The following is a 21,453-nucleotide window of genomic DNA, read 5'->3' as shown; positions in this document are numbered from 1 at the left end:
CCAAATTGTAAGGTTCGAGAGAAACACATTCTCCAAATATAGAACTGAACGTTTAGGAAAAATCTTTCATCTATGCTTAAATTTTCGGGTAAAAAAATTGAAGGAAGAGTTGGTAGAAAAAGCAATTCTAATTTCACAAAAATGTCGCTACTGTTATTTCTCGTTGATCGATGAAGGCGGGCGAAGCGAACAGCAAAAAAGCCTGAAGTCGGGCTTTAGCCGGACGTTCAGGCTAATATATATATATATATATATATATTATATATATATATATATATATATATATATATATATATATATATATATATATATATATATATATAGGTAAATTAATATGGCATATTAACAACTCAGTGAAAATGAATGAAAATGTGGGAGTATGTCGTCAAAGGTCTCCCAGCAGCCAAATGGGGCTGAGCTCGCAAAACGAGACATTTGAAAGAGCGGGAAAAGACAGTGATCGACACGATGAACTTTGGTGTTGTTTTTCTTTACAACATGGCCCGGAGACAACATTTGGAGGACTTCGCGTGGGAAAAAATCGTCGAGAAAATGGGAGAACGAGATGGTGATAAATGCAGAATGTACTCAGGAAAAGACCCAAATGCGTACAGTTTCATAATAATATTGAGCAGCGAGAGCGTTCAAAGATTTGGAGATAAGCAAGATGTTGCCAAGAGCATAGAAACTGGATCAAAGAGCAGTGGGATCACGTGCTCTTCTCAGGTGAGAGCATATTCAGTTTGAGTAGTGATTCTGAACGTCATATAGCTAGAGCTGGGAAGACGTAATAAACTCAGGAACATCGTCGAACATGATCGGTTTGGTGGTTCAGGTGTTATGGTATGATGATTCATAATGTTGCATGGGGCACTGACTTCCAATTTGAACATGTCACACCTATCACGTTATCATGACGCCGTACACAGTCTCAGTTAGTCTTCAAGAAGTATGTCTTTGTTATTTCCATGCAGATTGCTCGAGATATTTTAGAAATTCAGTAGCGTGATAACTGCCCTCTCGTTGCGGAAAATATTCAGCAAAAAAAGGACTTCTGGGCGCATCCTAGCTAACAAAAAAACCAGAAAATCTGGATTCGTTTACTTTTAAGCTAAGCTGCAGCAATGAATAAAGACGCTATAGCGTGAAATTTGCATGAATCAGTTCAGAGATTCTCCATTTCTTTTGCAATGGATAAAAATACGTTGGGAATATCCACAAAAAGCTTGTAGATAACTGGTTAGGACTAATAAATAAATAGCGAATGTAAAAGTGAGCCCTGAAGTAATGCAGCAGTTAACTAATAACGTTCTCGTTTTTACAACATGTGTATGCCTTGAAACCCATGGTAGACTCTCTCACTCAATATGGGTGATATTGAGAGGTGTTTCGTTCGCGGTGTTGATACCAAATACGACTAACGGAGTCCTCTCTATAAAGCAGAAATGTTTCTTTTGAACAAGAGATTCAGTTTTTTTTTTCTAAATTCACACTTCTATTTGATAGTCGTTAACGTACTTGAAAGAGGAACGCTTCCGGTAATCCGAATGCTCTTCCAACCCAGTTCACAATTGCGTGCTCTAGCTCATTTAAACTGGGGCAGCTCTCCTGAATAATTGCTTCTGCGTAAAGTTGAGAAGTGGTGTTTGGTGAACGTTAGTGTTGACACAAAACTTAACATCTCGAGCTCACAATTGGCGAAGTTGAAGAGTACTCCCAACTGAGCAGAAATGTTTTCAACAATAGATTTAAAAAAGATTTAACTTAAGAAATATAGACGTTCTGACTGTTTTCAAGGAAAAGCGTTCAGAGGACAAATAAAAGAAATAAATAAGAAATACAAATAAATAAAAGAACTGCAACAACTAGTAACAGAAATCCAAACCACTATCTGAAGAAATTCAAACATAGAGTTATTAATATTTTTAAAGGATGGTCAAATAAACTTTTTAAATGCGGAAAACACAATTTTTGAAGATCCAATTTTTGGAGATCCAATGGGAACAATTAACACCTGATATAAGATTTTCTATCAGATTTAATAACGCTGTTAAGAGGTGTAATCTGACCGTTTTCTACATCTACTGAAGAAGTTTTAAGAAACAGGAGCAGTGCTCTGAAAACCATTCACCCAAGAAAACACGTTGAATGCCATAGCTGAAGTGACTATTTCTGCTAAGACGTCTGGGTATCGACGACCTGCAGGAAAATAAGCGTAAAATCGTGGATGTTGCCAGTGTGTCATCTGGAATAATAGTTTCATCAGTTTTTCTTAAGGTTTCAAAATCAATCTACTCATGTTAGTCAAAAAGGTAATACATTGACAATGCTTTCTCATGAAAAAAACAAAGCTGTTTAAGAGCATCACCCCACGATTTTGGGGTGATGGCTTCTAGCGTTCCGGGCGCCACTTTCTACAACGAGTTTTTTTGGAGCGCGCCAGCCTTGTACGCGCACCCCATAATCCGGGCCGTTTTTCACGGCATATAGGAAGAAATTGACGGGGTTACCTTCTTCCCCACAATTTACGCCCTCGTATAGGCATAACCCACCTGAAACCCGCACCACTTCACATTCGTGGGGTGTCTTCAAGAGACAGAACTAGGAGACTACTGGCCCTTCGATATTCTTTTCATCTGCCGATGGAGGCGGTGCAGTGACTGCCTCGATCACGAACGTAAGGAACTAAGCTGATGCGATACGTTGTTATGTGATGCTCTGGATGTCTCATTAGCATCATGGACCTTAGGCTACTCAGAATTCAGACAATTCTTTATACTCATGTGATTGACTTACCTTCTGCGCAGATTTTTTTGGTATTTCTATTCTTACTCCCGAATTTGACCAAATTCGCAGCGAAAACCACTCGACTGATTAGGTTATGCAAGTTTGCTCTGTCATTTGCTGGGCCAAGATGGAAGCCAGTTAGTTTCGCATGATTCGGGCCAGCCGAAGGTGCTTCGTTCTTTGGTTGCTTTCTGTGTCAAGATCCATACTTCGAAGTATTGTTGCGCTTGTACACACCATCGAAGGCGTACGTCCTTCCAACTACAGGTAACATACTCAGTCTCTTATAGATGTCGCCGTTGTTGATGATGCCAAGAAGGGTGGTGCCAGTCATCCATCATAACATCTTCACCGCTTGACGCGCCACTTCTTCGAAAATGCACCAGCACTCAGCACCATAGAGCGCTATCGACAGAATGATGGGTTCAACCTCTGGCTTGAGATGATCGAGCATCATCAGGTCACTGAACAAGCAGGTACTTGGTCGCCACTTTCACAGCGTTGATTTTACACAGCGATAGTCTCATGACTCTTGTTGGATGACCCATCGAACCCAGGAAGGTTAGTGTTCGCGAGATTCCACGTCATTCCGTGTGACCATGTCTATGGTGCGGGGCTCCTGAAGATCTCGTGTTTCCTACTACCGTACCCTCGACCGTTTGTCCTCAATATCACTGGTTAATTTAGAGACTCTGAATCCACCTGATTTTCTGGGACAATATGTTATCCTAACGCTTACCAGATGACGTCGTGTATATGAGGTCGAATGCTTCTTCTAATTTCTACACATCTTCTAATTCGAGAAGAGTGTATGACGATATGTGTTTGCCCTTTACTATGCTTCTAAAATTTTAGGATTCATTTGGAATATAAGGCATTATAGGTGTAGCATTTTGTGTCGCCTTCTTCTTTCAGATAAGTATTGTGGTGCTTCGCTCCCAGTGATCAACTAGCGTCTTCTTTTCTGCCAAAACGTGGCTCAAAGTCTGGTCAGCCAGTTCTCAAGCTTCTAATATTGTGCGTTCTACAGGAAAGACCGTCTGAAACCTGTTCTTCTTAGATTCCTTTTTTTCAGATCTGGTTTAATTTCCTCAAAAATTTTCTTCTGAACGAGCTGAATGTACGCAGAGCTTCGAAATTGATGAAAAAATGAATAATTATAATAACATACTCTCTAACTAGTCACGCTATCGCTCCAACACTTTTCGATGTACGCGAAGGGATGTCATGACGCTGTAGCACTTTTTGACATCCTCGTATGGCGTTAGGGATATAAAGAGTTCGAGCAGGCCTACCATTTCTTGAGGTTAACAGTGAGTAGCAGGTCGGCTTATCATAACAATATTAAATCTAAGTGGTTAGATGTGATATGGCAGTTGCAGGGATCCTGTAACAGTAATAAGATGTGACGGTAGGTGGAAATGTACAGGACATAGATTAGGTGAGCGAGAGGTACAAAACAGAGTTAGGTGGTAACCGATTGCCTCCACCGTAAGTCCTTCTTTGTTCCGAATGTATTTCAGTGATCTTGAGACTGCCACAAAACGAAAACTTGGCCACAGAGATCCCAAGGAGAGTACGCTCACTATGCAACCAAATCTTTTACTCTTAATCGGCGGGCTGATGTCATCGCCTGACGCAGTTACCTGCATCTTTGCCGAGGTGAGCCGTCCTTGAACACAGCTCTGTCCAACCTTCTCGACCTTCCGCGAGAGCTTGCACAGAATCAATCCACTCGTCGCTATTCCATATTCTGCAAAACCTCACGTCTCGCCTGAACTGCCTATCCACGCCGAGTGTCCTCAGGTCCTCTTTCACCTCCTCAGTCCAGAACTTCCGTTTTCGGCCAGGTGGCTTCTTCCACTTTGAATCAGAAAGACTCCTCAGAACTCGTTGAATAAGGCGATCTGCCGGTCTCCTTAATATATGACCGAAGAAACGAAGACGATTTACTTTAGCCACTTTCGATGGCGGTGCAAGATGTTGATATCTTCCACGTGTCATCCGCCGGTATACCACATCAATTTCTGCGTAAAGCTCTTCATTGTGGCATGCCCAAGGCCAAAAGTAGCCAAGTAGCCGTCTAAGCAGCTTTCTTACCGTGCAATCAAGCCTCTCCATCACCGTAGATGGTGCTGCACAAGTCTCCGATCCGTACATCATAATGGGGCGAATTGCGGATAGGTAGACTCGCAGCTTGCTTTCGTTGGTGATGGGGGTCGACTACAGGCATTTCGTTAAGGAGTTAAATGCAGAAGTGGCCTTAGCGCATCTTTGCTGAACATGCCGTTGTTCTTTAGTGTACAGCCCAGGTAACAGAACTCATCGACGAGTTCTGTCGATTGTCCGTCCACCCTGATTCCCGTTCGAGGTATCTAAGAGGTCCACATCTACTTGCATTTATCAGGGCGTAGAAGTAGTGCATAGGCTGCAGCCAGTTTCGACACAAGGTTGACAACATACTGAAATTTCGTACTGCTTTCCGCGAATATAACAACATCATCAGCGTACTCGAGATAGGTCAAGGGGTGACCTGATGGCGCTAGAATGATATCGGCAGGACACTGATCTACTGTTCTTCGCATAATGTCGTCGATGGCGAGGAACAGGAAAGGTTCTGCCACTGCCCCTTATCTTACTCCAGTTACCACCTCAAACGGTGTTGTACATCCAGATAGTGTTCGAACTGCAGCGGTTGTTCGTTGATTCATGTCATCAAGCTAGCAAGCGAACTTTCCTGGTACTCCATTCGCGCGGAGCGCGTTGAGAAGACGATCTCGGTGAGGAGAGTCGAACGCGGCTTCAAAGTCCAGAAACGCTAATTGCATCGGCTTCGAATACCGCTGCCAGATTTCAATCAGTATGACGATGAACACTTGTTCAATCGTAGATCGGCCAGGACGGAAGCCAGTTTGCTCCTCGATAATTCCTAGAGTGCTTGACAGATTGTGGAGGGGAATTATGATACGAGTCAGGTATCCTTTCCTGTATCCCTATTGAAAGGATGATCTTTGTCATCTCACGAATCCCAGACGGAGGAAGGTATTTCAGCATTTCTGCGCTAATCCCGTCGTCTCCACCAGATTTTCCATTCTTCATTTTTTCAATGCAGACTGGAACCTCCATCTAGGTCGGTGACTTCTCGTTAACCGCATATGTCGGCCTATGAAATCGCTTGCCGGTTCAGCAAGGTTTTAAAGTGTTCCCTCAAACTGGAAGGGTTGCTTCACCAACAGCTACTCCATTGGCGGTGTTGAAGACAGAAGAACATCTTTTCATTTTGGCGCCATACTGTTTTAGTGAAGCATAGGCTTTGTGCGAGTTCTTGTCCTTCCACGCCTTTTCAAATTTCTTCGCTCTTGACGTCCACTCGTTATCGCGTTGTTGCAGTTGACGACACAGCTTCCTTCTAAGACGCATTTCCTGGTTGAAGTCACCAGTGCTGCGCGCGACAGATTCAATGAATTTTGTTTCCGTAGATGCAAAGGCAAACTTCTTCCGCGACAATACACCCGGAGCGTTTCTCTTGCAACGTCCTGGATGCACTTTGTGAAGGAATCCTCATCGCTAAGCTTCTTCCTGGTCCGTACTCCAACATGAATAGACACACGTTGGCGGAAATTTGTTTTGCATTCATCGTCTTTCAGACCTGCCATGTCGATTTTCGGTTGAAGAAAAACTCCTCGGTTTCTCTTGTGGAACCGTATCTTTAAGCTGAGAAGAACTGGATGGTGGTCAGAGTCGAATGCGACGTCCCAAACAGCTCTAGATTTTCGGATATCTGACTGAGGAATGTTCCTCGTCAGGACGTAGTCGAGCTGAAGCTGAAGAGTCCTCATCTTTCGCTTGTGCTGCTCTTCAGACGTTAAAAGGGTTGACCGCTGCCAAGTGAGCTAATAGCGTCGATGATTCCTCTTAAACGTGGAAGCGATGACGAGGCCCGTCTGTTCGCACAAGTCGACCTGACGGTCACCGTTGTCCGACGTGCGCTCCGCTGGATAATACCATTTTCCTAGCACATCGGATTGCTGTTCGAGTCCCATCTTCGCATTCGCGTCGATTCCGACAATGACCACCTGCTGGCTCGGTATTTTGAACATCAGCGCATTGAGTTCATCATAGAAGGCGTCCTTAATGTTGCCCTCAGCGGTTTCCGTAGGTGCGTGAGCACTTACGATCCGGAGTTTATGTCCTCTGCGATCCCGCAGTCGTAGAGAGGCGCATCCAGACGACGTTGAGCTGAATTTTTTCCACCAAGTTCTTGTAATCGTTCCTCACAGCTATCGTGCAGCCGCCTACTTTGTTCTCATCAGCATCGCTGCGGTGGATGGTGTAATTTTCGATGCTGATGACGGGCCGATCTCTCATGCGTGTTTCCTGCAGTGCAGCAAAAGGCACGCAGAGATCGCAGAAGTCTGGATAGAGCGGCTTGTTGGAGTTCACTCAATAGTGTTCGACAGTTCAGCGTGACGAAGCGAGTGGTTGTTGCCAAAGATTCCATACTTCCTTCAGCCAGTTGACCTTTCAGGTTATGAGCTTTGGGGATGAGCTGGACGACAGCACCTTTTTGCAATGTATGGGAATATTTCGCCATATAACAGCGCGGGGTATATAGCTCGTACGTTCCCAATGCGTGCACCCGAACGCCTGATTGCGTTTAGTTAAATCAGGGCCACCACGTGCAGGTGGCAATGAGACTCGTATACGCGGCCCCCACTGTATTAAAAGAGTAGAAAAAAATTCAAATGATTTCTTACGCCAGGAAGAATTTTTCTCTTCAGATCCTCGCAAATGGCGGTGAACGGTTCTGGATTCGCAGGAGCAAACCTTGGCATTGTTCGGTATAGAAAACCGGGACTTAGATCTGCAAAAACAATGAGAAGTTATAAGGGTTTTGTACTTTGGGAGTTTTCTTCAAACTTCAGATTTCGGAAAGAATGTCTAAGAGCTTGTTTACATGGTGACCCTCTGCGTTTTTGTGAAAGTAACAAGCGCATTTTGCGAAATCATTAATTTATCTTCTATCGTCATGGTCACGGAGACCACTGCTTTCGCTCTTGGTATAAAGAATGTATTGGATTGAGGAATAATTTGTAGTCGCTTCTTTTTACCTCCAAGTGCCCATGGAAATAAAAATATTAGAACACTGATACAGTGAACAATGGTAATCAAAGAATGATATGGTGAACTTTTGTCGCTCCACAAAACACTAATATTTCGATCTTTTTAACTTTTGTCGTTTTTTGTTCTTTTAGACTATTAGAATGGACTGTCAGGTGGACAAAACAAAGCATTCACAACATTCTGCTTTTTTGGTATAACTATTCGCGGAGATACAGCTGCCAAAGCTACTCGTGAAATTTGTTGTGTGTGGTGGCCAAAGAATGAGTCATGAAAAGCCTAAAAAAAGACGAAAGAAGTGGACAACAAAATAACATGATGAAAAACAATATAAAGCATTGGAGAGACCATTGAAAGAGTGGAAGGCGTTGAAAACGAAGGAACAAAACGAAGATTATAGCGTTGTGTGATTTGTAGCAGTACTTCCTGCTTGAAAAGTGGGAGAAATTTCCTCTCAGCCTACAACAATTGGTCATCTGGTGTGTGATCTGTTTTTGGAGTCAAAAGAACATTTCTTAAAGCGCCAAGACAAACCGTGAGCAAAATTTCTGACTGATTCTCCATTCTAAGGATCTAAAAAAACGAGAGCCAATAATTTGAAAAAGTTGGACTACCCCGTTGTAATACGAGGAATTCTCTATTGAAACCTATAATAAATTTTGTTAACACATTTTGTATTTAAATACGTTTTTAAGCTTGGAAACATTAAGACTTATTTTCCGACCCAGTAAAATTGACAAGGTCCAGAGACTGTCAAAATGAGACAGCCAACTGGATAAAAAATATTATGCACAAAGTGACGCAATTATTAGAATAAATTCTAAATAACTTCCGCCCAGATACGTGGTACTCATTATTATTGTTCATGCATACAGTAGGTTACCCACGCAAAGGATTTGTTGTATAGGCAGAACTTTGGTTAGTCTTTAGACAATAGTCTAGTATTGTGCACGTTTCGTTCAATTTTTTGTCCACCTTAAAAGTGGCGGATCAAAAAATACACTTTCATTATCTTATGCTTTGGAAATCCCAACAAGGTAGTAACGACTTAAAAATGTGCAGTGTGTATAGTGAAGGAGTGATAACCGATCGAACAGTTAGAAAATGGTTCGTCAAATTCCGTTCTAGAGATTTGAACTTGAAAGGAGAATCAAATGGGTTGCCCTTCACAGCTCGACGACGATGTTTTGAAGTCTAAATTTAAGCAAAATCTATGTCAAATCACGAGAGAGCTAGCAGAGTAGCTAGATACGCTCTTGTTACTTTTTATGTTGGTGAGAATTGTTTGAAAAAACAAAACGGAAGTTATTTATGACTCAGTCTAATACATACTGTGTTCTCTGACACTTCGACTATGCTATACACTACGCACATTAAAGAAACCTACCCGCTGTTACATTGAACGCTGAAGGATCATCGAAATATTCAATAGCTAAACGCGTCAATCGGTGAAGATAAAAAAGAAATTCTGATGCATTGACAGGATTTTCCAAAACCTGGAAATATGAAGTAAGTCCAGTTGTTGCTCTGTTGAGACAGCGGACGCCACTGCCCCTTGGGCGTGTTTTGGCGGTACTGTTGTTCATTATTTACTATTGCTTTTATGTTAGCCTTCTTTCCGTTTCTCTTCCACTTGATTTGCATTTTTTCCAACTGTGGTGTTTTGCACATTCCTGTCATGCTTAGTTTATTTCAATCGTATGTGGAGTATCTTAAGACCGTTTTGAGAATAAATGTTAATTTACTCTGACTTGGATTCGACGCTTGTATTATTTGACATAATAGCGTATTAAAGCAAGCTTCTTTTACATGTGCTGTTGGCTTATTTTACATGTGCATATTCATCGAAAAAAATTTGCAAACACATAAAGAAAAGAATCCTCTGGTATAATATATTTTGAACCAAATTGGTTCTCATTAACTAGGAGCTGAGCTATTCGACTTTGTTCGATGAAATACGCATCTTGATGCGCAGCCGAAAATTCTAAATTTTGCACTTTTCTCGTTACGTGGTTACGATAGCGCTGTTGGAAAATCCGCTGCCTATTTTAAAGGAGCATCGAAAAGAAGCCTTGGCTGCCAGATTTTGACCTCCGTAGGTGTTTTAATTTCCAAGAGCTTGTTGAGAAAAAGTCAAAAATATGAAGAAGAACTTTTCATTTTTCTCAACTCGCTTCCAAAAAACTAAGTGAGAAACCCGAACTTTTGCGCAAATATAGGGAAGGTGTGTCTCTACAAACGTGCAAAGTTGCATTGCATAGAATCCAGTACGAGCGTCGTTATCCAGCAACAGATAGAGCTACAGTGTACTAATTTTATCCCAATCTGCAGTTGTAGATGTCTTTTTTCGCTTATTGATAGCATCGAAACTGCTCATTTCAATGATGATATGAAAATTCATCATTTTTTTGAATGACAATTGTTCTCATTGAACTGTTTGGCGCCAAATGCAAAGATATGACTTCTCTCAGGAATTCATTCCTGATCGCTCTAATAAAAACTGTACTACACTGCGCTGCACCAGCCGTCGGCACTTTATGGTGACATCACTAGGCCTCTCACTGAACTACGAATTAAGTGATTGGAACTTAATTCTGCAGTCCGTAATATGATAATAATATGTCTATTTGTCAGCGACTACCCTCTCCTCCCTTCCTCTCTGCTCTCTTCATTTCTTTCGTCCTCCTCCGACCTTACTTCTATGTCACAATCAATCCCTTGTTTCCATTTTGTGTCCATCATACAGCATTTAGGTGATGTTGGGTTCGGTTCAACGATTTCTAGTCCCGAAAACACTAACCGAAAGATGATGTGCTCTTTTTACTGCTTTCTAGCGCAAAATTACCAATCTGATGTTGGGTTTGCCTCACGAGGTGTTTACGTGATACACAGACAACAACACACGTACAGACACAAGCCGTGCACACATCCGTGACGTAGCATGACAAATAAAGTGGTGACGATTAGTAAATACAATCACCCTGATCACCTTGACTCCCGTTGATCTTCGAACTGGTCGAGCGGGCGCCAGTAATTCTTCCATGTGTCCCGATCGCGTGCCAGAGTAGCCCAGTGGTTCCTCCTTTCGCGTGGGACAGCATTATAATTTTCTTTGAATGTCTTTGTGAAGAAATCTGACCATCGGATCTGCGGACTTCCTGTAGTGCGCTTAATATCGGTGGGAACCCAGTCGCTCACGGCTCTGGTCCAACGGTTGTCGTTAAAGCGCATCGCTTGTCCAGTCCACCTTATTTTACTTCCCTTGGCAAACGCGGCGGCGTCTCTAGTATTCGATCGCTGACGTAGGAGAGAACTTCGAACCCCGTCCCTCACTTGCGTGAAACAGGATATTCCTAGCATCGCTCTCTCAATTGCGCGTTCAATGACGCATTTTCTTCCTGCTTGCAAAATGCCCAGGTTTCCGAAGCATAGGTCAAAGCAGGAAGTACGGTGGTATTGAAGAGGTGAGCACGGAGCAGAATGTTCTTGGTCTTCTTCACTACATCCTCGATGATCCTATACGCTCCCCAAGCCGCTCGTCTCCTCCTGCCCAGCACGGGAGTCAGATCGTTCATCATGTTCAACTCCCGACCCAGATAAACGTAGCTGGTGCATTCGGATATGTTCCTTCCGTTGAGCATGAATGGGGCATCCGAGACCAATCAGTTGCGCATGAACATCGTCTTTTGCAGATTCAGCTGAAGACCAACGCATCCACATGTTTCGTCGAATTCGGTCAGCATTCGTTCCGCTTGGCTGATGCTAGGCGTTATCAGCACGATGTCATCAGTAAAGCGCAAATGGTGTAGCTGCCGACCATCAACCTTCACTCCCATGTCGTCTCATTCCAATTTTCGCATTGCGTTCTCGAGGGTGGCTGTGAATATTTTGGGTGAAATTGTATCATACTGTCGGACCCCTCTTCACGTCAATGATGATGTTCTTGTAGAATGGCAAAATTCCGGTCGTGAAGTAACTTTATGTACTGAGTAGGGACGCCTTGGTTGTCCAAGGCTTCTACGACCGCTTCCGTCTCAATTGAATCAAAGGCCTTCTTCACGTCGATAAAGGCTGTCCTTCATCCAAGAATTTTCAACCCTGTTAAGGATCACTCTTGTAAAAAAGCTTGTAGATGACGGACAGTAGGCAGATTGGACGATAATTGCCGATGTCATGTGGATCTCCCTTTTTAACAACAACACGGTCTTCCACTGTTTAGGAACCTTGCATTCCAACAGGTACCGTGTAAAGAGCCTTGCTAGGGTGTTGGTGAGTATTGGCGGAAGGTTCTTCAGGAGTTCTGGTTTTATTCTGTCGAGACCGGGTGACCGGGTGCGTACAATTTCTTACCAACATGAGAGCATGTCGTACTTCGGGCGGCAGAACCTCGGGAATGACGTGTCCGTTTTCCCTCAGATGGTAAGGAGGCAAGTGGACATGGCTGTCGAAGAGATCAGTGTAGAAGTCGTAGATAATTTTCTCCATTTTCCTTGTCGATGCAATGGTTCCCTTTGAGTTCTGGAGAGCAGTCATCCTTGCGACTGGCGAAGTCTCGTCGGGCATAACGGATGCTTTCCCCCGCCTCTGCAGCTTCAGCCAGCACTGCTCTTCTCTCTTTAAGGTCTTCCTTTATCGCCTCTCTGCAAAGCCTTGCGAGCTCGGCGTGAGTTCTTGGTTCCTTGCGGCTCGTGCTGCTCTACACTGGCGCATCAGCTCAAGAGTTTCAAGAGACCGGCGTCTTTTGGTCGTTTTAAAACTCTCAGCCTTCTTCGTGCAGTTGTGAATGTGTTCCACGGGCCGGTCATATTCCTCGTCAATGTTGTCGATTGCAGAATCTTCCCAAAAGCCGGCTAGTGTAGCGAAGAGATCCCAGTTGATGATAGTTCTGGAATTTCTCTCTCTGAACTTTTCTCCTCTCTGGCTGTGAAGGAAAATCTTCCTCGGAGGAGGCGATGGTCCGATCTCGTATAGAACTTTGGTACAATAGCGACGGCCGTCAGGCAGAACCTTTTATTGACGATGATGTGGTCTATTTCATTACGGTACCCTCCGCCGGGCCACTCCCACGTCCAGCGTAAGGAAGAGGGCCTCTGGAGCTGCGAACCGTAAATGGTCTTTGTCGTCACGATGAACTCGGAGAGCCTCTCCCCCTTGTCATTTCATTGTAGGCCGTGGGTCCTGATGTGAAGTTCCTCAGGCGTTGTTCTTGGGCCAACGCTGGCGTTGAAATCGCCAATTTTGACCTTGTAGAAGGCATGATCTTCTTGGTAGAACTTCTCCAGGTCCATATAGAAAGCTTCGACTTATTCTTCTTCGTAGCTTGATTTTGGAGCGTAAGCGACGAATATAGTCAAAGCTGGTGTTGGACCACATCTTCTCATCCGCAGACGTCCGATTCGGGTCGTGAGTTGTTCGAAAGAGTCGATGTTCTTTGCCATACTCGTGCTGACGAGGACGCCATCTCCCCAACACCTCTACTGTCGCATGTTCCCATGAACAGCTCTTCTCCAGTTTCATATACGGTGTTGAGAGGATATACGTCGCTCTTCTCGGTCAGTCCGATGACGTCGTACTTGATCTTCTCGGCTTGCATCACCAGATCTTCGATGGCTGCTTGCGATGCAAGCGTACGTGCGTTATAAGTGCAGATCGTCATCCTAGTTCTTTTCCGTTTTGCTAGCCTATATGTTCGTTTCATACTGTTAGTCATAGGCGGCCCTTCTTTTGTGGAACAAATCTAGATGCAAAAAAAAAGAAAATTGAAACCTTACTTCTTCAAGATTACGTCTCCTGGATATAACAGAAGCAAGTTCTTCCCACGTTTCTTTTGACATACCTTTCTAAAAAATTCATTTCACATAAAAATTGAAAGTGAGTATTGGTAAAGGGATAAAATCTCTTCAGGTTTCAGGGACAGCGATCCCGCCAAAACATCATCCAGGTATGATAAATGTTCATGGTAAGTTCTTGTATTCTTGTATAGATGAGCATGAATCATTTTTTCCAGCGATGGGGCGACGTACTTTTATTACAATGTTATTGATATTATTATTACAACTAATATTACATTACAATACAACTCTCTTCACTCATCTTCATGTCGATATTCAAATGATTGACCAGAAACATCACTACACGTGGATGTAAACTCGGGGTATCGGCTACCGCAGTGGAAATAATACTTGCGCACACACCTGCGGCTTTGTATTTTTGAACACATTTTATTTCTGCATATGTAAATAATTTTCATGACGTTCAATCGGCAATTCCACCTTTATGTTATGGATTTCGGAAGATGGGATTTTCTCAGAATTATATCTAAAGTCTAGTCACATTCGCCACATATCATGCTCATTCTTGTTCATGTGATAAATTTCATTGAGGAACCAATACAAGTAAACCACAAGGGTTTGTAATAGCGCATTCTCTAGGAGCGTGTTAAAGGCATCATCCCACGAATCTGGGGTGGTACGGAATTCAGGTGTGCAATGCCTATACGTGGTCGTAGATGCTGGACAGGGGGGCGATTCCGTCCATTTCTTCCTAATTGTCGCGAAAACGGCTCGGAAGATGCGGCTTCGAGCGACCTGTTCCGGCGCGCTATTTTCCACAACGAGTTCGATTGGAGCGCGCCAGCCTTGTGCACGCGCCGCATCTTCTGGGCCGTTTTTCACGGCAATTAGGAAGAAATGGACGGAATCGCCCTTCTGTCCAGCATCTACGACCACGTATAGGCATTGCCCACCTGAATTCCATATTACCCCAGATTCGTGGGGGATGGAGGGAAGGGGTGATGCCTTTAAAGTGAATTTGTATTTTAAACAGCAAGAAAAGATGTGATCCTTCCACTGTGATTGAAGTGCGACTGGATTGCTGAACCCTTCTCAAATTTCCGCCTTCCCGCAGGCTTGTCCCTCATCTAATATTCTTTCCAGCCTGTTTGGGATCAATTTTATAAAGAACTTGTGGATGACCAACAATAAGCAAATTGGGTGATTGCTGTCCGTTGTAATAAAGATTACTCTGTTCGTAAATAGCGCACCTTTGCAATTGAAAGGTTTGGTGGTCTTCCATCGCTTAGGAACAGTGAATTGGTAACAAACCAATTCACTGTTCCTAAGCGATGGAACTAACTAAGAAACAACTAAGAAAATTGGTAATTGGTGTTGATGAGGAGTGACGGCAGCTTCTCTAGTAATTAAGCTCTTGTCGAGATTGGGTGAAGTACGATAATTAACCGACATAATGACATATCATGGATAACCGTACTCTCAACGTTTCACCAACCGTTTTATGAAAGCAGTAATTGTCACTAATGATCGCAAAAATCATCGGCATCGCCAAAAGACACGATTATTATTGCAGTGCATGTCGGAGCAATGAAGGATGAGGTGGTATTCATCAGACCTCCGTCCTTTTTCTGCTGCTCTTTATAATGGTCATGGATAACACGATGGCACCTTCTGAAGCTTGCATCGTGGGTGCTTTTGTGCGGTCATGCAGTCATGCTGATGTACCATAACAAAGGAGCGCAGGAGAAGCAAACACAACTGTAGCGCGATAGGGGAATAGGGTTTAGGTTACGTCTCAACGTCAAAAAGAATGATGATAATATATGATTATATGAGACTAGGACTGTTAGGACTGACGCTATAGCGCTCCTAGGTCCACCGCTTTTAGAAATTTGTGTTCAACGACTGCATCCGACAGCAATGCTGCACGAAAGCTTACCGCTCGAGTAAACAATGCGTGGCTGGCGTTTCAAGCAACTTACGGCGTGCTTGCTAACAAAAAGATTTCTGATCGTCTCAAGTATATAGATAAGTGGGTAGGTAATTGCGCATAGTGCTGGCACGCAACGAAAAACTGGAACGTCGCCTCGAACTGATTGAAATGAATATGCTGCGATCAACGACTTGTGTCACTCGCCTCGATCACATCCGCAATGATGATGCATGCAGAAACTAGATGTGACTCTCACTGTCGGAGAAAATGCGTGAAATTCGAACAGCCGGGAAAAATTCGCGAAATTCAATAACCGGAGAACATACGCGAAGTTCGATAGTATTCGTCGCTTCCTCTGAGGTGTTAACCACACTTCTCATGATATTGGCATGGACGCAGATGTACCCGGAAAGCGACCAGAAAAGAGTACACCGCTACTCAACGCTGAAGAAGATAATGATGAGATGCCTATCTTCCTTCAGATCGTGAGAAAGCAAAGGACCTGGCTGTCGAAGAGATCTTAGTAAATGTCGTGAATGACCTTTTCTTTTCTTTTTTCATATTCTTTTCGGGGATTTCCCTCGCCATTATTTCTAGATTTCCATCGCAAAGCTAAATGGTTCATCCTCTTATGTAAGTGTATTTAAGAAACGGACTCCCCGTTCCTGCCTGCCAGGATCGACCCATAATATCCTCGTTTCCCCACGTCTGGCCGGCCTAAAGCCTGCAATAAAGTGACTGGAAAGCGCAATGAAGGCGGTTTGGAGTCGTCTCCAACGAATGAGCACTATCTGTCAACTACAAGAGGGCGCAACGTTGTAAAACAAATGTGTAAGACTAGAAGTCCGCAATCTGCCCGTGACTTTTGAAATTATGCGTTTGACATTGTAATAAGAAAGAGTCTTCTGACTCCAAAGGGAAATGTGGTATGGTAGCGCCAGCAAGGACGGAGTATCCAGCTAAGCATGCTAGGAAGACCAAATGCGACATCATCGGACTGACCGTGACTGACCTGACACGTAACCTAGAGATGTCGTCAGTGTCTCAGTCACGGGCATGAAAATGAAATCAGTTCTTTCGCCAAAACCCTCCGCATCGGACTTTCACGGATAATGTGTAAGATGTGAATCAGCATCACCTTTGAGAACATTCTTCTCTTATGCTCCTGCGTTAACTTACAATAAAGATGAAGTCGGGAACTTCTATATGGACTTGTCACAGAGGACCAAAATTGGCCATAGAGCAAAATCTGAGGAGTTCATACGATCCGAAATGGGATAAAAGAAGGCTTCAAAGGGAGTAGAGCAGCAGTAATGGCTGGATCTGCGTAGACAGGAAAGAGCAGTTGTTATGCCCTTCGGAATTTTGCCAATCGCAAAACAGAAATCATTCCTTCTTGAAGCCCAGCTGGGGCGCCAATGGTATCGCGAAAGAAGATGGTCAAATTTATTGGATTTTTGGCGATTATAAAGTGGGCACAATACTCTTGTTGAAAGCTCCAAAATCTTGTTATACTTAAAGTAAATAACTGGCGATATTCGTAAGCAGGATCAAAGATTGCCCACCAGACAATGTTAAGATGAAAAGAGATCTAGGTTTTGAGAAATAATTGTGGAATAAATTTAGCATAGTTTTAGACACTTACAAAATTAGGCATGTTCCAAAGTATGCATGTTAATTCTGTTCACTGTTCATTATCACAATTTCCAAAAAGACGTGTTAGCATGAGAAAGGAAATCTATTGTTCATGCGAATGTTTAGCACGATATGAATATTTGTTATAATATATAGTAGTAAAGTAACGTATAGCATATTATATAGTCTAAGCTATACAGAGGTATATATATATATATATATATATATATATATATATATATATATATATGCATACATACATACATATATATACTTATATAGTGATGCCTCTTAGCGAATGGGCGAGAGAATTCGCAACCATTAATCAATTATTTGTTGGGTTCATTTTTGAAGGAGGTGGAAGGTAACAACCACGCAAAAATAACTCGCGCACACTGAAGTCTGTCCATGGTTCTGAGGGGAGTTCATTTAGTTGCTTTTTTGAAGTGTTCCTCTCTTTTCTTTTTTTTCTTTTTTCCGGACGTGAACCGAACCGTTCGTCCTTACGGCGTTTTGACGTTTTCCTTGATGAAGTGACGTCGATGGATTTAACAGGAAATTTTGTGCTAAATAACTTAATCGTATTTCATGAGAAAATTAATTGGCCTCGATAATTAGTACGCTGTTATGGAAATACTGAATGTTTCACCTCTTCTTGCGGTAATTCACCCATACTCTCACCAGAATGGCGAATGCAAGAACTGTTCCAAGGGAGAATGCCAGCGCAAGATATCCAGGAATAGGTATCCCTGATTTGACTTTCCCAACCTCAAAATTTTGACTTTGTGTTATGCGCTAGAATTTAAGGACAAATTTACCTTCAATAATCCAGTTTCATAGTGAGGAACGAATAAGTCAGAGGAGACCTGAATTCAAACTTTTGAAAAAAAAAGTTTGGGAAATTTAAAACTTATACAATGTATATGTTATCTGCTGTTCTTACGGAAGATCCTAATGTATAGTCATTTTTAAGCTTCCACAAACAAGTATGATTTGTAACGAATTGACTGTGAAAATAAAAAGTTACACATCTTTGTACAAGTCATTTGGCTGATTTTCATCGTCTTTTTGGCACATAGCACATTGCTATTATTGCAGATTATACATTCTTACATTTAACCAAGTTTTATTTATCTGGTTCTGATCGTAAAAGGTATTACAAATCATGAAAGTTTAAAATAATAAAAAAACCGAAATTATACAAGTCATAATCCAAACAACAATGAGTAAAGGAAAAATGAAAGTAAACGTGAAGTAAGAAATGGTCGGCTGTGGTTCCAAATGCTCTATATAAGATGGTTAGATAAGTAAGATCGTTTCGTATGAATGCACTGATTTGTTGCTACGTTGGAGCAGAAATAATGCGCGTTTTCAAGCATTCACTTCGAAATGCTATAATTCGCCTCAAGATCAAATTTATCAATCGAAATGAGAACCATTACAATCCACGCATCTTTGCCAACGAGCCAGTTTGCTTCTTCCCGCTGCTCAGAAGTTCGAGCTTTCTTAGTCAACGAACTTCCGTAAGTCGTTTTCGACATCACCATGGTTTTGGAAAATCTTACCTCTTAGGTAGTTGTTCACATGTTTGAAAAAGTGATAGTAGGTTGGCGAAAAGTTTGGCGAATATTGTGGGTGAGGCAGAATCTCGTAGCCTAACTCGTTCAACTTCAGTAGCGTCACCTCTGAAATGTATAGCCGGGCATTGTCGTGTAGGAGAATCGGGCGCTTTCCGTTCCCTAAGGAGGGGCGAAGAAGATGGAGTCTCCGATGTATTTCGTCCAGTTCTTTCCTGTACTCCCCTGCGGTGATAGTCTCGCCAGGTTTCATAAAGCTGCAGTGGACTACACCTGTAACACACCACCACACAGTCACCCTGGTCTTTTTCGGGTGTATTTTTGGCTTTGAGAAGTGCTTGGTAGCTTCACCCTGTCCATCCATTGAGCAACACCCTTCCTGTTGTCGTAAATGACCCATTTCTCATCGCACGTTACAATACGATCAAGAAATGGATCGTTCTTGTGACGCAATAGAGGCGTTGAGCAGATCTCAAAAGGGCGGTTTCTTTGGGACAGTTCAGCTCAGACTCAGTTCAGTTCATGCGGCACGACACCTGTTCAACTTTTTACCTTTCCAATTTCTTCCAAATTGGGGGACGACTGTTGAATGGTCAGCGCCTAGTTCTTAGGCAACCTATCATATTGTTTTTGGCGGATCATCTTCGATGATTGCCTTCAAAAGGTAATCGTCAACATCTGGAGAGCGGCCACGACCTTCCTTACTTTCCTTCGAGGCTCACATCTCCACAATGAAACCTTTGGAAGTAACGTCATACCGAGGATTCGGTGGTGGCTCCCTCACTCCAGACTTGTTCTCCAGAGCGTTGATATTCCGCTCCGGTCCTGCCCAGTATGAACTTGTAGAAGAAGATTTGGTGAAAATCTTACCTGGACATATTATCTTCCGAGTCTTAGTACTGGCCAAATACTGATTCTCGTTCAAAATCACTTCAGCACTAATAACAGCAACTAAATGCGATACCAAACGCATACAGGTTCTAATATCAAAGATGAGTGTAACCGAAAAAAATTTTTTCGTTAAGATAAGAATACTTAATACCTTCTTAAGAAAAGACAAATGCTTACGTACGGATTGTTGCATAGTTGTTGCCCTAAGAAATTGTTCCGTATAACTTAGTAATCAGCTACTTTCAAGTTCTTCAGCACAGAAATTCCCTTTCAGTAAGTAACTCTTCCTTTGTTTGGATGAAGGGTAGAGTGGATCCCATGAAATGTTAAACGCCCTCGAGGGAAGCTGCCAACAAGGTGGGGTGATATGTTAATTGTACGGATGAACTAAGTGAGAACTCAGCTAGATACAGCGGAAGGAGCTTACGAGAGCATGTTTACCGATCGGTGCAAATTAGAACTGACGCGTTTAAAAAGAAAACTATGAAATCATCAAGCTAACATTAAAAAAAGAGGAAGGTATTGTTAGGAAGACACAAATCCAGCTTCACAGAAAGTGCCATCACTATTACTTTCATTGATCAGTGAAGAGGAGCGAAACGAACACCACAGAAAGTCTGAAGTCCAGCTTCAGCTCAGACTTGTATCTTAGATGCCATAGCTCTTATTTGATTTCCGAGTTGAAAATGGATATGTTAGAATACTTGGAGCACGAACTAAATCCTGGTCAAATTTGTTAAAACTGCCCGCTAATCCTTATCGGGTATAGTATGTCTTCGTCAATTATTATCACCTATAATTTTAAAGCAGAAGTAACTTTTCACAGCACTATGAAGATCGCTCACCCCAACAATTTCGTTCCATTGCACATTAAAAGAACAAAGGCTCACGACGCGTGAACGTAGAGTTGATCACTGAGTACTCTACGGAGGAACCAAATCCTGCTTATGTTGTGTTCCAACAAGCTGTTTCAGAAGAAAAAATCACCGTGGTCACCCGATGTAAATGTTCAATAATATCGTATGTAGTGCCAATGACGTCACTTTCTTTGTTTTTCTTCATTTCACCGTATTTGAACAAGTGCTGCAAAAATAATAATTTCATCTCAAATGCTGGTAGAGAAGTGAGGCACTAAGAAGTGTTGAATCTCACAACAGCGTGGCTGTCAGATATATTATACATCCGTACAACAAGTACGTTGCCACCGTCTTCTTTGCAAGTAGGTCGAGTTTCGTCAACTCTGTAAAGATTATCTTCTAATATTTTAAAGAAATTCAGAAGATATAATTACGTGTGTCTGAATTCATGGCTGACATTAGACTTTCAGAACCCTTATTTATTTCGCTTCGCTCACATCATTACCCGTAAATCCTGACCAAATATAAAAATCGAAAAGTTGAAACTGAGACAAAAACAAAGGTAATGCCAAGCGTTCCACCTTCCCTCGTTTGTAGGGATGCATAGCAAAGGTTTTCCGCGCCAATGAAAGTCGGTTAGTGTAGATTTTACATCTATTAGGTTGTCCTCTCTGTCTTTATTTTTCAAACGACACTTCGTTGTAAATATTTCAGAAATCAGCAGGTCGGAACATCAGAGCATGTCTTTATTTTTCAAACGACACTTCATTGTAAATATTTCAGAGATCAGCAGGTCGGAACATCAGAGCATGTCTTTATTTTTCAAACGACACTTCATTGTAAATATTTCAGAAATCAGC

At 42.5% G+C, this 21,453-nt stretch overlaps 4 protein-coding genes across 8 annotated transcripts in view; all 4 read right to left on the bottom strand.

Moving 5' to 3' along the window:
• RB195_009878 (uncharacterized protein) overlaps positions 1-21,453 on the bottom strand; it is a gene marked incomplete at both ends in the record, with an annotated part of 46,834 nt that overhangs the window by 17,560 nt on the left and 7,821 nt on the right. For 2 of the 5 annotated variants that reach the window (XM_064190636.1, XM_064190637.1), the window contains 2 exons: positions 1,519-1,608; positions 2,132-2,245. In XM_064190636.1, the coding sequence (XP_064048226.1) occupies positions 1,519-1,608; positions 2,132-2,245 (204 nt within the window). Of the gene's footprint in view, positions 1-1,518; positions 1,623-2,131; positions 2,246-4,433; positions 4,951-5,994; positions 6,324-6,397; positions 6,644-6,760; positions 6,918-7,544; positions 7,652-9,295; positions 9,405-13,679; positions 13,749-17,662; positions 17,835-17,917; positions 18,037-18,086; positions 18,135-20,723; positions 20,820-20,888; positions 20,977-21,453 lie in introns of those variants that run through there. The other 3 variants (XM_064190634.1, XM_064190633.1, XM_064190635.1) reach the window with 3 other exon arrangements.
• Positions 5,508-5,913, bottom strand: RB195_009885 (uncharacterized protein; the record flags this gene model as incomplete). Its single annotated transcript, XM_064190644.1, has 2 exons — positions 5,508-5,716; positions 5,811-5,913. The coding sequence occupies 2 exons, from the start codon at positions 5,911-5,913 to the stop codon at positions 5,508-5,510; spliced, it is 312 nt and encodes a 103-aa protein (XP_064048224.1).
• RB195_009884 (uncharacterized protein) lies at positions 11,262-11,549 on the bottom strand (the record flags this gene model as incomplete). The annotated part of the gene is made up of 1 exon (XM_064190643.1): positions 11,262-11,549. The coding sequence occupies one exon, from the start codon at positions 11,547-11,549 to the stop codon at positions 11,262-11,264; it is 288 nt and encodes a 95-aa protein (XP_064048223.1).
• Positions 12,124-12,471, bottom strand: RB195_009883 (uncharacterized protein; the record flags this gene model as incomplete). Its single annotated transcript, XM_064190642.1, has 1 exon — positions 12,124-12,471. One exon carries the CDS (start codon positions 12,469-12,471, stop codon positions 12,124-12,126), a length of 348 nt encoding a protein of 115 aa, XP_064048222.1.

The sequence above is a fragment of the Necator americanus genome, chromosome III (genome assembly GCF_031761385.1).
Source record: "Necator americanus strain Aroian chromosome III, whole genome shotgun sequence".
Taxonomy (NCBI): Eukaryota; Metazoa; Nematoda; class Chromadorea; order Rhabditida; family Ancylostomatidae; genus Necator; species Necator americanus.
Note: the sequence above shows the minus strand (reverse complement) of the source record. Positions and strands in the feature narration are given on the sequence as shown.